The 16,636-nt window shown below is 49.1% G+C and overlaps 1 protein-coding gene and 1 pseudogene across 4 annotated transcripts in view; one reads left to right on the forward strand and one right to left on the reverse strand.

Moving 5' to 3' along the window:
- CUL1 (cullin 1) overlaps positions 1 to 16,636 on the reverse strand; it is an 87,268-nt gene that overhangs the window by 8,315 nt on the left and 62,317 nt on the right. For 3 of the 4 annotated variants that reach the window (XM_016125884.2, XM_016125880.2, XM_036230742.1), the window contains 12 exons: positions 13,872 to 13,979; positions 13,687 to 13,793; positions 11,471 to 11,519; positions 10,971 to 11,102; positions 9,699 to 9,816; positions 8,466 to 8,542; positions 7,862 to 7,993; positions 5,899 to 5,991; positions 2,325 to 2,372; positions 2,164 to 2,246; positions 1,398 to 1,503; positions 154 to 899 (listed from right to left, as the gene is read on the reverse strand). In XM_016125884.2, the coding sequence (XP_015981370.1) occupies positions 699 to 899; positions 1,398 to 1,503; positions 2,164 to 2,246; positions 2,325 to 2,372; positions 5,899 to 5,991; positions 7,862 to 7,993; positions 8,466 to 8,542; positions 9,699 to 9,816; positions 10,971 to 11,102; positions 11,471 to 11,519; positions 13,687 to 13,793; positions 13,872 to 13,979 (1,254 nt within the window). In that variant the 3' untranslated portion in view covers positions 154 to 698. Of the gene's footprint in view, positions 1 to 153; positions 900 to 1,397; positions 1,504 to 2,163; positions 2,247 to 2,324; positions 2,373 to 5,898; positions 5,992 to 7,861; positions 7,994 to 8,465; positions 8,543 to 9,698; positions 9,817 to 10,970; positions 11,103 to 11,470; positions 11,520 to 13,686; positions 13,794 to 13,871; positions 13,980 to 16,636 lie in introns of those variants that run through there. The other variant, XM_016125885.2, reaches the window with a different exon arrangement.
- LOC118610957 lies at positions 1,807 to 1,925 on the forward strand (annotated as a pseudogene).

Genomic DNA, 16,636 nt, shown 5'->3' on the forward strand with positions numbered 1-16,636 from the left:
CGGGAGCCGCTGCCTCCCAGCACCCCCAGGGAGGGTCCGGGCTGAGAAGCCATGTGGGCCAGAACCTTTCTGTTCACGCTGTCTGGCCTGAGGACACCACTAGGAGGGGGCAGGCTCATGGGGACGCCCTGAAAGCAGCCCCCGCGGCTACAGGGCCCCGCTGACTGGCTGTCGACCCGGGTGGCTTCGCGCAGGGAAGAGCTGCTTAGTTTCTATCTTAAACGGCCCCTGCTGGAAACGAGCCGAATGGCGGCGACCAGAGCCACCAGAGTAGTGGTCCCAGTGTCCCCACACGGCCCCACACGGCCCCACACGGCAGTAAAGAACGCGCGAGGGACGCGCTGCAGCACACAAACCTCCCTGACGTGACGCTGAGCGCGCACCCAGCGGACGCAGGGGTGCGAACGCGGTTTCTAGAGAATCCAAAGGTGGGGCGCCGCTGGCGGCGTTGGCAGTAGGGCTCGGTGACCCCGCGGGAGCACAGGCCCCGGCTGGGAGGGAGCCGTGGAGGCTCTGGAATGCTGGTCGCCGCCTCGCCTGGGGCTGGGTGTCGGCTGCACAAGCGTGTTCACTGAGAACATCGGCAAGCTGGGTCCTTACGATGTGTGCACGTCGCCATGCAGATTTCGAAAGTTTAAAAATTAAGTCTATTTCCTCTGATAGAAAGCTATTGCATACGCATAAGGCAACTTCCTTCCTTATAAAACAGTAACTTCCCTACTTTCAGTCTCCTCTTCTCTCTCCCAAACTAACGAGCCTGACGCCTGTGCCATGTGACTTTGTACCTTAATTACTGGGACCCGAGGCTTGAACCGCGAGGACAGCTGCGTGAGCACTTCTCCGAGTAACTGCTGGTGCTTCAGGACTTTCCTCATTTTCATAATTCTCACAATAGCTGCCTATGGAACCAAGTGGGGAAAAACAAGCATGTTTAAACGAGTTGCAACAACTTAAAACTTAAGGACAACTGGTGAAGATGCCACCACAGTTCTGTACTTGTGCACAGGATTATGGTTTCATAGCAGGTAGCAGAGACCCTGCCGGTGAGAGGGGCAGGGAGCCAGTTCTGTCTACCTGCGGTTCAGCTCCAACAGACATTAAAATGTCTGGTCTTAGGAGCAATTTTAATAATTCAACCCAATTACAAAGCATTTAAAAAATGAGAAAAATCCAATCCTCGAAGGCTCAGAAGCTGGTTGACCTTCCACTAAACAGCTCTCCCGCCTCCTGTCCCAACTCCCCAGTCACTTGTCTTCCTGTTGTTTCGACTCCGCCCAGAAGCCCTCATCACCCTGGCGACCACGCACAAGTCACGCCAGAAAGCGAAGCGCCACGCAGCCTAACCAGCCGCCTCCTGCTGAGGGACACAGGCCACGCCGACGTGCACCTAGAGTCACCTGAATCAGGAGTTTGCGATCTTCCTCAATATTTTTATGTGTGGTTTCTTGTTCCTGCTTCTGTTCGGTTTTCATTGGCACATTGATGTTAACCCTTAATTTCTTACTGTCAAGAAAATCGAAGAAACCGATCACTATTGTTTTAATCCTTCTGTTTTCATCTGTAAGATGAGCACTGCTCCCCAAACGGTGGTGGGAGAGCGTGACCGCCGCCTGTCTCCCGCTGCAGCTCCCACCCTCTAGCAAACACCAAGCGGGCCCCCCGGGGCATCTGCATCACAGGAGTTCCGTCCCTCCATCTGCTCTCCCAAACTGTGTCAAGAAAAATAAAATCAAGACACAGAAGCCCAAACTTTCAGCGGAGCCATTTAAGAAGGCTTATTTGCCGAATGAAGAAAATCAAAGGCTGGTCTACGGCCACGCTGCCCTGAACAAGCCCGATCCCGTCCGATCTCGGAAGCTAAGCAGTGTCGGGCCTGGTTAGTACGTGGATGGGAGACCACCCAGGAAGACCAGGTGCTGCAGGTGTTATGTAAGCTGATAAGATCCTTGCAAATCTGTGGTCAACCAAGGGTTGCCTCGCCCAAAAAATAAAATAAAAAGCTGAAACCGTTAAAGGGAGAAACACCTAAAACCACCAGACGACACGGCAGGGCTGCAGCAACCCCCTCCCCGAGCCTGCCCAGCCTCCCGCCCACCTCCCACCTCCCGCTGCAGCGGCTCCAGCGCTGGCAGGGAGGGACGGGCCCGCGTGCATTTTCCTTACTTTTTATAACCAAGATACAATTTTATCAAGGTGTCTGGCTTCAGTTCCACCTCGTCGACGTTTGCATTTTCGTCTTCCAAGACCTGCAAGAAAGAGCTGTTACCACACGACCCGAGGAAGAGACTTTCTTCTGGCTTAACGTAAAAAGTGCACAAACGTACCAATAACTTTGACTTCAATAAAATCTGTAGAACTTGTGCCAAAATGTCCTGCAATTAGAGAGAAGGTAACTTGAAGACAAAATACATACTGTTGAACTGCACACTTGAAACTTACTGCATTTCGTTAACCAAATGTCGCCACAATAAAAATAAGATTTTAAAAAAGACAAAATATAATTTTCTTTGCAATAAAAACCATAGAAAAATGGATTATGGAATTGCCTATCTAAAAACAAGTCTCCCAAACAGAAGAATATACTCAGAGGAAAAAGGTGGTGCTTTTAGAGGTTTCCTAAACGCACCTCCTCCTAAAAGCGAAATCGACCCCTTTTGGCCGTGAGCAGCCAACGACGGGAGCCGACCTCGCGCACAGCTGTTCTAACGGAACCCACAGGAACCCGCTCCTTTCTCTGGTGCTTGACGATGACTCCTGGACACTGATCACTGGTGTCGGCAGGATTCGGACAAAGCTCTGCTCACCGGCATGAAGGGCTCAGCGGCGCCCCTGCTCCCGGCCGGGCTGTGGGGACCCTGAGCACGGCGTGTGGCCCTGGGCTGTTTTTTCACCATGAACAATGAGTGATCAGCGTTCAGCGTCACAGCCCGGTGTCCCATGAAATGGGAGAGCACCACCGGCCCAGCTGCAGTCACCGGACGCCTACATACCTACACCCCCACGCACGGACGGACAGGAGGGGCCCTCGTCAGAGCTGTCAGGGCCATCGGAGAGTGACAGACCCCTCGTCCAGCAACCCCTCTGGAGCCCAGAGCAGGCTCAGGATGGCTGCGTCCACGGCAAGGGGCTGGAGGTCTCACTTCACAAGCCAAATCTGACTGAGCAACGAATGTCGGCCACAGGAAAGAGGAGGGAGCGGCCATCCCCATCAGGGCGTCAGTCTCACTCCTGAAAACCAGCCGAGAGACCGGGGTGGAGTTGTGAGTGGGAAGCCACGCGAACAGCGGACCCCCCGCCCGCTCTGGCCGGCTCAGCAGCAGTGAGCGCGCAGGGGCCGGACTCAGGACGCAGCGCGCAGTGCGCGCAGCCTCGTCCTCCGTCCTGACCTCAGTCTCCTCCTCCTGACGTCAGTGAGGAGTGAGAGGGGGCTGACGCACAGAGGCGCAAAGTCAGCGTTACAGAAGTGAGAGCTGGTCCGCTGGACGCAAGGCCAGACCGAAACTAAACGAGGAAACGACAGACCAGCATCCCTTGTGAATGAACAGATGCCAAAAATCTTCAAGAAAATTCCAGCATAGCAAACCCAGCAGCGTGCTGTGACCAAGTGGGACTGTCCCTAGAGGGCAAGACCGGTTTAACAGAGGAAACGAATCAACGTAACACGCCATGCTGACATGACGAGCACGGCTATCTATTTGGCAGGGCAGGGCAAACATTTTAACCAAAATCCAAAACTCTTTCATGGTAAAAACAATAAAAAAAATTAAAAAACAAAAACAAAAACAAACTTCTGCAGTGTAATAAAGGCATCTAAGAAAAATCACACTGCACAGTGACAACATGGACCGCGTTTCCCCAGGATGAGGACGAAGACAAGGACGCTGCTTCGGTTCAACATGGCGCCAGGGCGTCTGCCCAGGGCGACTAGGCGGAGAGAGAAAATACAAAGGCATCCGAGCACTGAAAGGAAGCAGTAAAAATCATCTGTATTTGCAGGTGCCATAATTACACATAAAAAAGCCCTAAAGAATCTACAAAAAAAGTATTGGAACTAATCCAGTATGCAATAATCAACTGTATTTCTATACACTAGCAATGAACAAACAGTTCTACTAACAACAGCATGAACTAACCAAAGAAGAGTAAGCGCGGTACACTGAAAACCACGAAACAGCCGAAAGGGATGAACGACAACCTGAGTAAATGGAGGGGTGCCGCATTTATGGGTTAGAAGACTCACTGTTGTCAGGACGGGGATACTCCCCAAAGCAAACACATATGCACTGCCATCCCCTGCACAATTCCAACTTCCTTTTCAGCAGAAATGGACAAGCTAATTCTAAAATTTACATGAAAACACAAACCAGTGACCAGGAATAGCTAATATAATCTTAGAAAGCTGCAGGTGTCAAAACTCACTACAGAACACCAGGGATCGAAACAGCGCAGTTCCAGCGCGAGGACACACGGGTCCGAGGGAAACGGCTGAGGATCCAGAAACCCCTCCCTTCTGGCCCCTCCCTTCACGGCCAGATGGCTCCGACCAAGGTGCCTCGGCCAGTCGACAGGGAAAGGCCAGTGCTTGGCCCTGGACGAGGCAACGGATCCTCAGACACGACACCAAAAGCACGAGCAACAGGAAAATACAGTGGGCGTCATCAACATTAAAACTGTGAAAAGACAAACCCACGGAGTGGGAGCTGATATCTGTAAATCTTGTATCTGTCAAAAGTCTGTAATAAAGAACAAAGAATTCTTACAACTCAACAATAAAGACAACCCACTGAACAAGTGGGAAAGGATGTCAACAGACATTTCTCCCAATAACATATACAAAAAACCAGAAAGAGATACTCAACATCGTTATTAGGAAAATGCAAATCAAAACTGCAATGATACCACTTCTCACCCTCTAGATGGCAAACAAACAAACAAACAAACAAACAAACAAACGGGTAAGAGCAAATGTTGGTGAGACGTGGCGGGGGTGGAGCCCTCAGGCGCGGCTGTGGGAGCAGGGATGAGTGCAGCCGCTGTGGAACGGTCTGGCAATTCCTTGAAAAGTGTGAGTTATCACACTCAGCAATTCCCCATCTGTGTATCTACCCAAGAGAACTGCAAATATGTTCACACAGACACTTATATGTGAATGTTCACATAACAGCCAATTATTTATAGTGGCCGAAAGGTGGACACAAGCCCAACGCCCATCGAAGAATGAATGAATATAATGTGGTCTATCTGAAACAGCCGTAAAAGAGAATTAAATGCAGATACACGGTACAACAGGGATTAAACCTTGAAAACATTATGCTCTGTGAAAAAAGGTAGACGCAAAAGGCCATATATTATATGACTCAATTTTTATGAAATGTCCAGAGCAGGCAAATCATAGAGACAGAACATAGATCAACGGCTGTCAGGGGCAGGGGAGAGGCTGGGTAGAGGGCAGGTACTGTTAATGGTACTGGGCTTTTTTGGGGGGTGATGAAAACGTTCTGGATAGTGGTGGTGGTTGTATAACCTAATGAAATACTTCTAAGTTGTATGCTTTAAGTGCACAACTTCATGTTATGTGAAATATATGTCAACAGAAATTACTAACAGGAATAATAATATTAAAATTACGTGAAAATTTTAAGCTTAGTAAGAAAAGCTCAGCTGGAAAGGGGGTTAGGAATGCGCTAAATGAAGGCGAGAGAAGCGGGCTGGCGTACGTGCGTGTGTGCACGTGTCTCTGCACATGTCACACTAGTTAAAAACTAAGCTGGAATGAGAGCATGCGCATGCTCATAAGGCACACGCGTGGCTCGGGCCCTCTCCCCACGCCCGCCCTGCCGCACCTACACGACGACGGAGGCCGTGGCACCCGCAGAAGGGGCGGAGCGGCGAGATTACCATTTTGATCTGAGTGCTGTCCGCCAACTGCTGCACGGCGTACGCGTCTTCCGTGTTGTATTGCAGCAGGATCGCCATCTGGAACGTGGACGCCTTCGAGGCCCCCACGTGAAAGGGAGAGAGAAGCAAAACTTAAACACAGGAGAAAACTCCAAAAATCCATTGCCTAAGTTTGAAGAACTTATTTATATAAGACGAACCTTGGAACAGATGCAAAAACTAAAGATTGATTTAAAAAGGAATGCAAGGTGTACAATTCCACTACAATGCAACATTTTCCTAAAAGATGTCATTTCCTACTTTTTCAAACATTAAAGTGCTTTGGCATTTTCTACTAAAACGTTTTGTCTTTGTAAATGCAGAGCTATGCGTCCATATATGCATCCATTCAGATACACACTCCTGGTATGAACTGAAACACTGAGCATCGATCTTCAAATTTGTTTTTGCATAAATGCTGAGAAAAATTATCTTTTGGTACATTACTGACAAATCGACCTGCGTACTGAATCACGTTTGATATTTTTACCCTAAGTACTTTGCTGTGTGAAGCAGGACATGGTTTAAATCAAACCACAGCTGCTCTAAGGTCTTGCAGGAAGCCGTGCGCCAGGCGCAAACGCTGGCTCTGAACCCTCAAGTGTGTGCGGGGAACGGACGCCCTCTGAGGCCGCTCTCCTGGGGAGCCCTAGGTACCCCCACTTCCCCTGAAAATGCCTTTGCCCGCCTCCTCTTCCATGCTGACGAGCGGCAAGAATGACGAGCAGCAAACCCTGGCCACTGAGAGGACAAGCAGTGATGCTAGTGCCTCCGAGGGACAGCGGTGCTTCTGGGGACTTCAGGAAAATGGCCAGCGGGCGAGAGCAAGGCTCTGGTAGGCTTCGAGAGGTGGCTCCCGAGCTGACGAGCAGGTGCCCTTGGAGATGTGCCATAGTTAGGTGCTGGTTCCGAAATTATCTCAACAAAGTTGATATACAAATCAAAGGGGGAAAAAAAAAACACAAAAAAGCACCTCGTTTGAACCTTAAATAAAAATGGACGAACAGAAAAAAAATAAAACAAACAAACAAAAAAACCAAGTCATGTTCATGGGGAAAAAAAATACAAGGACCGGGAAGAGCAGGTCCCTGACTCGTCCCAGAGCCCGCCCTGACGCCTCCACACGGCGAACGCGCCCCTTGGTAAGCGTGGGCCTGGCCAGACAGGGCGCCGACATTTAGGGACTGAAGCGTGTGCTCACGAGTTCTACTGTGTGTGCTTGGGGATAAAGAAAACACGATTTCAACTGTATAATAACCCACACTCAAGTTGAAACAGACCTCTGGACCTGGTATGACAGAATATTCTACAGTTTAACTATTTTATCAGAGTAGACTGAATGAAAGTTTAAACAAATGAGCAGAATGTGGGTCTGCAGAACGCAGTCTCAACACTTAAAAACTAACTTATGACTGTCTTTATGAGTTCACCAGCGAAATCCTCTCAGAGAATAAAGCTATTGGTTGTGAGGCCTGCGTTTCACAAAGTTCAAGAAAAAGAAGCCGGACTCCTCAAGACCATACCTGAAAGTCACTACTATTTACTGCTGTTATCCGTGTGACGCTGCTCTGTCCAAGGGAAAGGACCCGTATCATAAGTACGTAACTCTAGCTTTGCACGCTACCCTTGAACACCTCATGTGTGTCAGGCAGGAGCTGTGACAAAGCACTTATCAAATACATGACTTCATCTAATTTCCCCGCCACTTCCAAGGCAGAAGCACTAATACCCCATTTTAGAGAAGAGAAAGCTGAGGCTCAGTGGCCTTGTTAAGTGAGCTGTCCCTGAGCCAGGAAGAACAAGGATTCAGCTCCTCTGACCCTTAGAACCCATGCTGTTTATGAATCTGTATCCTCATTCCTACAATTTGTCTTATCTTTGTTTAGAATTTCAAAAATATTCCAAAATACGAAGGTGGTCTTACCTGCAAGGTGTATCTGTTTTTGAAGCAGTTTGTCACCAGCTCTCCTTTGGACAGCTGATACAGCCACGTCAGCTTCCGGCCGCTGTGACGGCTCGCGTAAAAAGCCGTGAAGCGCTGGTAGCTGCGCTCCAGCTGGATGAAAGGACAGCGTTATGTGGCATGTGCACCTCACAACAGTCTGCAGTCGGCGCTTCTACACAAAACACACTGTTCCCAGTTCACGGTACAAAGTCAGCGCTTACGCAAAAGCGAAGCACGAATGCCAGGCGTCTGAGGCTCGTGAGGCACACTGAAATAAGCGCCCGAAGGCATCGTCGCGAGAGCGTTCTACTTCCGGACAGTTAACGTCACGCTCGCCACAGCTCTGACCAGTGCTGCTGCCTGAGCTTCAAGGAGCATGCTGTTGAGGGGCCAGGAGTGGCCAGCCTTCAGACGGCTCGTCCTACCCCCCTGCGTAGCACTCTGCCCTGGCCCTGGCCCTGCTTTGTGGCAGGTGGCCGACCGGCAGGAAGGCCATCCGCAGAGACCGTTTACATCAGGGGCGAGGCTGCCCCTTCTCAGCTCTACTCGGCACCACCGGGCCAGGAGGCAGACCCAGCCTTACCTCCGACGGCAGGGCGAAGGTGCAGGACTGCTGAAACGGCCACGATCCGGAGCTCAGAACCTGAATACTGAAGTCCACTGGAGCGGCGGGGACGGGGAGTCGGGGATACACTTAATTAGCCTCACGGAGTGAAAAATGCCCCCCTCACAGACAAACGTGGACTGCCCTTGATTAAACACATGCAGTAAAAATCCTGCTTCAATATAAAACTAAGAATTTTAATTGGATTATTTAACTCAATTAAAATTCGTAAACGGTGGGAGAGCCGGAAATTCTTTTCCTCCAAAGAGATTTTTATTTCACTTCTAACTCGGAATTATGACACCGTACGTCTGCTGTAGTTTTCTACCGTAACTTTCAGCCCACTCACAGCACAGCTGGTCACCAGGCCCAGGTGGCATTAGAGCCCCGAACTCAGAAAACAAACCCCACAAGTAAACAGCTAACCCCACTGTTTCGTGTGGGACTGTTACTGTACACCCCCTCCCCCCACATATTGTATAAACAACCTATACGTTATACTATTTTAGCATCATAAGTAGCTGACTGTAAGCCCACTGGCACAGTGTCGAGTTAACAGTGAAACAGTTCTTTTGCTTTGGGAAACATGAAATCCCCATTTTCATTTAGAAAGACAAAACTAGTCCATGATGACGCCAACAGAATCTGCTGTCCCATGCTGCAGACCCTACCACAGGAGGCAGCTGGCCCTCCTGAGGTGGCGTCCCAGGACCAGCCAGCCCTAATCCCCGGGGCCAATCAGAGGCCACGCGGTCTTTATTGGTTTGACTCTGTTCTCTATAGAGCCCAGTCAGTTTCTTATTTTAAAAAGAATCTAAGATGGATCCAAACTACGGTTGGAAAAAACCTAGAAGTGAACCTGTGTGTGGAGTCCTGAGCGGGCGGATCCCTGGTGAGTGAGTAGAAGACACCGGGGCTCAGGCCCTGGATGTCAGCCCCCAGCTTGGCCCCCAGCTCGGCCCCCACCCTGCTCCCCTCCCAAGCCACGCTCAGCGCCAGAGCCCCTGGGAACGGCTGACGCGATCCACGTCATCTCCTGAGGCCACACAAGTCGTGAGGAGTCCAGAGCGGTGGGGAGGGACGTTCTTGTCCTTGAATCTTTGATAAAGGATCCACCGCCCGCACTTATTCTGCCGTCTCCCTCAATGCCGCAGGGGCTGCGGCTCCTCAGAATGCTGCCTGGAAAAGGAGTGTGAACACGTGGCTACTCACAGTCCAGCGGCTCTGAATTCGTCAGGTGCTTTTTGAACTGCTCGTTCAGGTCTTTGCTCACGCCGATGTCCTGGAACATCCGCTGCAGCTTGGAGGTGTACTCGAAGCCGCAGGCTTGCTGCAAGAAGCCCAGACAAGCGTCCCGTTAACTTCTACAGAAATACGAAGGTGCACGAGGGTCTCGTAGAAATCACGGTACATGCCACAGGCTTAAACACTACGAAGCTACTAAAGCGAGTACTATTTAACTATATGCTATTGAAAATAACAGCCGTAAGTCGAACAGTTAAGTCTTCGCACACATATAACTAACACTGGGGCATCTAAGAGCGAGGATTTTGACACCGTGGTAGAATACAAAAATGACATAACTGGTCTATGTCTCTTAGCCACTGCTGAGGACTGAAGTGTGTCTCCCAAACTCCTATGCAGAAGCCCTAACCCCTAACATGACAGGAATGGAGGCGGGCTCCCATGATGGAATGAGCGCCATTATAAGAAGAGACAAGAGTCTCTCTCTCCCTCCGCCACGTGAGGATATGGTGAGAAGTTGGCCATCAGCAAGCCAGGAAGAAGGCCCTCACCAGAAACTACATCAGCTAGCACCTTGATCTTGAACTTCCTGGCTTCTGAGAAATAAATTCTTGCTATTTAAGACCCCGGTCTGTGGTGTTTCATTACAGCAGCCCGAGCTGAACAGGACATACACACTGATGAGCACTTCAGGTCAACGTGAAATATGCTCTAAGATGTACGACAGCGCTCGACAGGCCAGCAGGCACTGAAGCGAATGCAGGCAAACGCAGACACGACTGGATGAGAAAGAACCTGACAGCAGAGTCACACTGATGCGTTCCGTCTTCTTATAGATAGACACCCAGAGCAAAATAAGACCAAATTAACCCAAGACCAACAAATTTCAGGTATAGGTGGGCCACTCTGATGGCTGAAGACAGAGCTGAAGCAAAGGTGTGAGAAAGCCAGGAGCGGATGCCCGGGCAGTGAGCAGAGCGGGCAGGCCAGGCCGGGCTGGTCGGAAGGGCCAGGCAGTGATGGGGAGGGATGGAGACGGCATCTGCGGTCCAAGGAAGGAAGACCTGGACATGTCATAGTGATTCTAGAAGGTTTCCCGCGGAGAGCAGCAGAGCCCATACTGTATGAACTCCTTGTCCTATACCGACGAACGGCTCTGCCCAACTAACAGTAGTATTTCTAGGGGAACTAAGAACTTCAGTAACGACTTAAAATTTTCCAGGAAAAGACCACATTTACCTTCAGTTTGGAGATCATGCTCGCTTCGGCATCGTCGCTCGCACTGTTCTGATGCACGAGTCTCTTGGCTAGCATCTTTGCGTAGAACTTCTGAAACACGTCCTTATCCTCTATGTACTTGAAGACGACCATCTGGCAGAGCCACCAGGAAAGCACACTCAATGCACGTAATATCCGACTTCACCCGACACACCCACACACCAACATGCGTGCCCTACCTGGCCGTGTGCGCCAACATTCATAACGGCAAAAAATACCTCCCCACAATCTTTCGAGTAAGTATTTTTATCAGCCTCTTAAGCAACAGTAGAGTGTGGTCTGGACTTAACACAAGCAAGGAAAGTACAAATGCTAAAGTTAATGACTCTTTAGGGAGTAAAACCATAGATTCAAAATAAAGTGATTCCGTGACTTTCCACACTTCAGAGGCCCTCTACAAGTAACTGTAAATGACTTCTCGAATGGCCACTAAAAGCAGATGTGATTATTAAGCGCCTTACCACTTGATTGAGTGTATCTTCTAGTTCTGCTTCTTCTGGGTTCTTGGAACTGAAATTAAAAAAAAAAGGCAATGTTCTAAAACGAGTCATCAACCGTCTCATCAACGAGCACCACTTGGCCCAGCTGTCACACCACAGTGCGGGCTGAACATCCAGATGACCAGTGCTCTTGAGATCGGTCTGTGACAGAGAGGGGGCCGACCTTCCCACCCACGGTGATCTGGCAGCTGCTACGACTGGACCACCGAGGCACAGACTATGAACCAATTGTTTAAAATGTCCAAAATGAAAATCAACAGAAGCTATTTATCTAAAAGTTCACAAACACATTCTGAATAAAGTTTTCCTTTAACAGAATCTGCTTAAATATAATCCATTCAAATGTAAGTAAATGAGCTCTATTTTTAAATGGCTTTCTACAATACTGCTTTAACTTTGAAAAAATAAAAAGGCATAGTTTCCTTACAATGGCCTAATAAGTAAAGATAACAAAAGGATTTAAGCCATGATTAAAGTGTCAACTTCTGTTTGTAGTCACATCTATAAGACTAGATGGTTGTCCTTTATGGGCTGTCCTTTAATTGATCTACCCAGAATGAAATTAATTAAAAGGCAAGGTCTCAGGGCAAATGAGGTTTTTAAGGTTTTACGACGAGTCCTTCATAAACAAGAACCATAAACTCATATAAAATGGTCCCAGCCCCGCAACAGGAAGGTGCTGAGAGCTGCTGCTGCTTCAGGGCAGCTGGCTGGGAAGCCGATGCCGCCCGCCCCCACCGATGGGTCCCCCCGTTTCTCCTGTAGCTTCCACTTCAGCGCTGCTCGACCCCGCCCACCAGCGGCAGCTCACCAAAGCTGCGCTCAGAGCCGTCTGCCACTCTGCCTGCTGCAGCAGCCTTAATTTAGAAAGAGACTTGACGAGGGCCGCTCATGAGAAGACAACAGACCAAAGGGGCACTCTGTGTTCTGCCAAACAGACTGAAGCCCCACTGTGTCACCGTATTTAAAATACTGAAAATTTTCCTGTTATATAGCCTAAAAAATGAAATCGGGTATTCCGATTTAATGTCCGTTTTCCTTCCTCAAATGAACACATTTGAAAATCCAACTAGAGTTGCTAAATTATACCAACACTACAATAATAAGGAAAAAAACTCCAAATACTCAATTCTCACTGGCCTTGGGCAAATGGTTTCTGACAAAGTTAGAGACGGCTGTCACCACACTGGACATTTCCCATGCCTACCAGACCACGCAATTGCTCAGAGATCTCTGTTAACACAGTAAATTACATTAAGCTGCTACCGCTGAGCCATCTTCACATTCCAAGAGTATGGTGTCCTAGAGAATAACTCTTCAGTTCAGTGATAAACTTAGTTTGCAAACAGTTCACTGAAGAGCTCTACAACTCTACTCTCAGTGAGGCTCGTTTGTAGTCTTTTTCTTGGTACATGTAGGTGTTCTCGGGTGTTTTTCATAATGGGTCTGTGTGACCCTCAGGGAGCTGTCTAAAACACTTTATTAATATCAAATTCAGTAAAATCGGGGGGCATAAAAAACTATCGCAACATCTGTTGATGTGATAACTGGAACAGTCCAATAGCTTTGAGCATGCTTTCACTGAAGGAGGCTGGTCAAGTGAAAGAGAGCCGAGGAAAAGCACAGCACACACACGTCGATGGGAAGTTCAGCACAGTCCGGGAGACAAACCAGCCCTGACATACACGCTCGATAGGGAAAAAACAGTTATAAAGTAAGATGGTGAAAATATAGATTATGAAATAGCTATTAAAAACTCATTAAATGAAGATAAATGTTAAAAGCACACAGAACAATTAAAGTACTGAGTGTATGCAGAGTCTTGTGTTTTATAAAAACAGCCAGTGGGAGCTACTGCAGTGAGAGAGTAAAAGCCACTTCCTGCTGTACTCTCCACCCTCACGGCAACCAGTCTGACCCGCCCAGTGGAACTTTATGTAAAAACGGGTCAAGCAGCCTGCAATTCTTGAAGACGTTACTAATGTAAGAAAAAAGTGGCATGAGCATATCACAAATGGTATAAAGGATCTTTCCGGAAGAGAAAGATGTATTAGTTTCTCAAAGGGTACAAAAATTACAACTTCATGTATGTAAAATGTAACGTGAGTTTTAATTCCTCAACTAAAGCTGAGATTTTAAAATAGGTTTACGAAGAAACAACACAAAGTCACTAATACCTCTTCTTCAACAAGGAGTCGCAGTATCGGGCCAGCAGCTCAGGGGATTTACTGGACGACTGTGCCATTTTGGTAACTGCGTTGTTGTTTATGAAGCGACCGCAAGCCTGTGGATCACACAAAACGCAGTTAGAGGACAATGGCTGTCGTCTCTGCCACGGGAAGCCGCATGCTAATGCACCCACCTTGTCCAGTGCGGCCACGAAGCCCGCATCGTTGTTGAATGCAGACATGACCAGGGCGTTGTACTTTTTATGAACGTCCAACACTGTCTGTACGTACATTTTGGGGTCCTTAAGTAGGGGGTAAAACAAACAAAAGTCGGTTACTAGGATTAAATTTTACATCAATGTGCTGCTATAAATACATTCTAAAGGTTTTACTACTTCGAAGATGTTGATGAATAAGATCAAAAAATAGTTTTATTCATCAAACCACATAGGACATTTTGTTTACAGAAATAATAAAATATATTATTGACCCCTAAAATTATACACTAATTTCAAGCTTATATGAAAACCGGAGATTTTTCAAATTATTTGAAAATTCAAAGACATCGTAGAAAACAAAGTTTCTAAGGAACAGTTTTGCTTTGCTCATTTTATTGTTAAAACTTTAAATTCTGGACTCCATTTTGGCTGAGGAAACCAATCAGCCAGTAATCTAGAACTTAGCTGGGCATGCGAAGCAAGAGTGACGCAGGGTTTAAGCTGGAGGAGGTGTGGGTGAAGGGCGCGTGTGTCAGACATGGCCGTGAGGGGCTGACCAGCCCCCCAACCAGATCAGAAGTCTCATGTGGACAGACAGAGGGACCTTGGAGGGGAAAGGCCAAGGCCTGGGAGATGGGCAGAGCGCCAGGGGGCTTGGCCAGATAAGCCTCTGAGGGTCTCTGGACAAAGGAGTGTCGTGACAGGAACATCTGCAAAAGTCAGCCGCAGTCAGGACGGGGCAGAGACGGACCTGGGTAACGACAGCGGACTTGCTGCACGCCAGATGGTGCGAACCCCGGACGGGGACTGTCGGCTGCACCATGAGGCTGGCATGAACATGCCAGTTTCACCTGGTGCCGCCTCCCCGCTCGTCACACCAGATCCCCTGGTTCTCAGAATGCGCTGTTTACACCAGAGGGTCTCTGCTCTGTCTAGGACCCCCCTTTGCCTCGTCGATCGGTCTCAAGTTTCTCAGGACGCCCTCTGGACTTCCGGGACAGGTCAGGCCTCCCAGTCCGTGCAGGGCCCAGCCCGCTGGAACACTGATCGTGCTGCCAGTCACTGCCAACGGCCTCCCTTGCTGGGCATAAGCTCAAAGGACGCTGCCAAGGCCGTGTCCAGCCAGCTTACTGCCGCCGCACTGAGGGGCCAAGCGTGGCGGCATGCACGAACTGTCTTACGGAGCTCACTCAGGAACAATGACAATCATGACTAAGTTATTACCTGTTATTCCACACATCCCTAAAAGAATAATTCTCAAAGCCAGTTTCACAGCAAGAAAATCTACATTAGGAGCCTCACGGAACTTCCATTTCTTCTGGTCCTCTCTTGCGAGGGACGCACATGGCACACAGAGGGGTCTGAGGGCGTGGCTCACGCACAGCTGGCACATATAAGATACGACGTCTGAGGGTCACGGTGACCCTAAGAAACACCACCAGAGGTGGTGTATCGGGGCCCAACAGGCTGCGGGGTGCCCCCTGACCCCTCCATGTCTAAAGCAGGTGTTCTCCGAGCCAAGACAGGCCTGACCAGTCCTTGGAAGCCAGCTCCCAGCTACAGCTGCCTCTGAGGCGCCCACATCGCCTGTCCTGCTGGGACTAAAGGCAGACCCACTGCAGCTGATACGAGGAAGCTCTCCGGGACGGTGTCACCGTCACAGGGCACCACGCGACCACAGGGCACACTGCGCCTCACCTGACACTGCTGCCGTCCTCACCTCGAGTTCACTTTGCTTTGAGAAGAAAGGGGAAAGAAATGAAGTTTCACTGATTAACAAAGACACACCAGGCAATTGTTTGGGCCAGTGCAATGCTTCTTCCTCAGAAGCACTAGTTCTTGGTCTCTGGAGTAACATTATCTCCATGCAACACACAGAGAAGCACAAGGTTCAGAAAAGGCCCACACATAAATCATCAACTACAGAGAAAAACAGTAACAACCTGTGGGCGCATGGATCACCCACTTTCCCAAGCACCTGTGGGACTCCTGGCCCTGGATGGCTCCCCGCCACCTCGTAGCACATTTCTGAGGTGCTACGGTCTGTGTGCGCTCAGGGAATAAGATTAATTCCGACATTAATAACTGATGGGAGGAAAAAAAGAGAACCAAGGAACTGGGGGGAACGGGAGGCCTCATACACTGTAAGACTTGCATTTCCTAATGGGCCTCTTCCAACCCATGGCTAACCTCTTTTGATAGGCAGAAATAGGCACTTTTCCTGACTGAGAGTGGTTTTAAGTTTAAAAAACCAAGACAAAAAACCTAGCAGCTTACCCAGTGCTTTTATTCTCACGATTTGAACCTCTATTAACCAGCTACTTTCTACTCAATGGTTCATATTCCTCTTGGGATCCTGGCTCTTAGTCTTAGACCATAATTAATAAGTTTGTGGATTCTGATGAACTCTTACAAATTCTGATCTCAGTAATGTAACTGTGGGCTTTCATTTATGACCAGGCCTCTGTCGGAGCCCCGGTCACCCCCGCCGTCCCACCCCCCTCCCCCAGTTCTGGCTCACAGGGACACTCTGCCCTTCTACCCAAGGAGAGTCCCCGTGCCGTCACCCTGCAAGCGCTTAGGCTCTCAGTGGACTAGATTTAGGCACTCGGTGATCAGAGGCGGGAATACTAAATTCTGAGCGTGGAACGAACACTTGTCAGGAGAACTGTGACTTCCCTAAGAGTGGTGTTTCAGAAAGCAATAGTGACATCGGGTTGGGAATGGGAGCTGGGCGTGCA

Source organism: Rousettus aegyptiacus, unplaced genomic scaffold, assembly GCF_014176215.1.
Source record: "Rousettus aegyptiacus isolate mRouAeg1 unplaced genomic scaffold, mRouAeg1.p scaffold_m13_p_13, whole genome shotgun sequence".
In the NCBI taxonomy this organism is placed as follows: domain Eukaryota; kingdom Metazoa; phylum Chordata; class Mammalia; order Chiroptera; family Pteropodidae; genus Rousettus; species Rousettus aegyptiacus.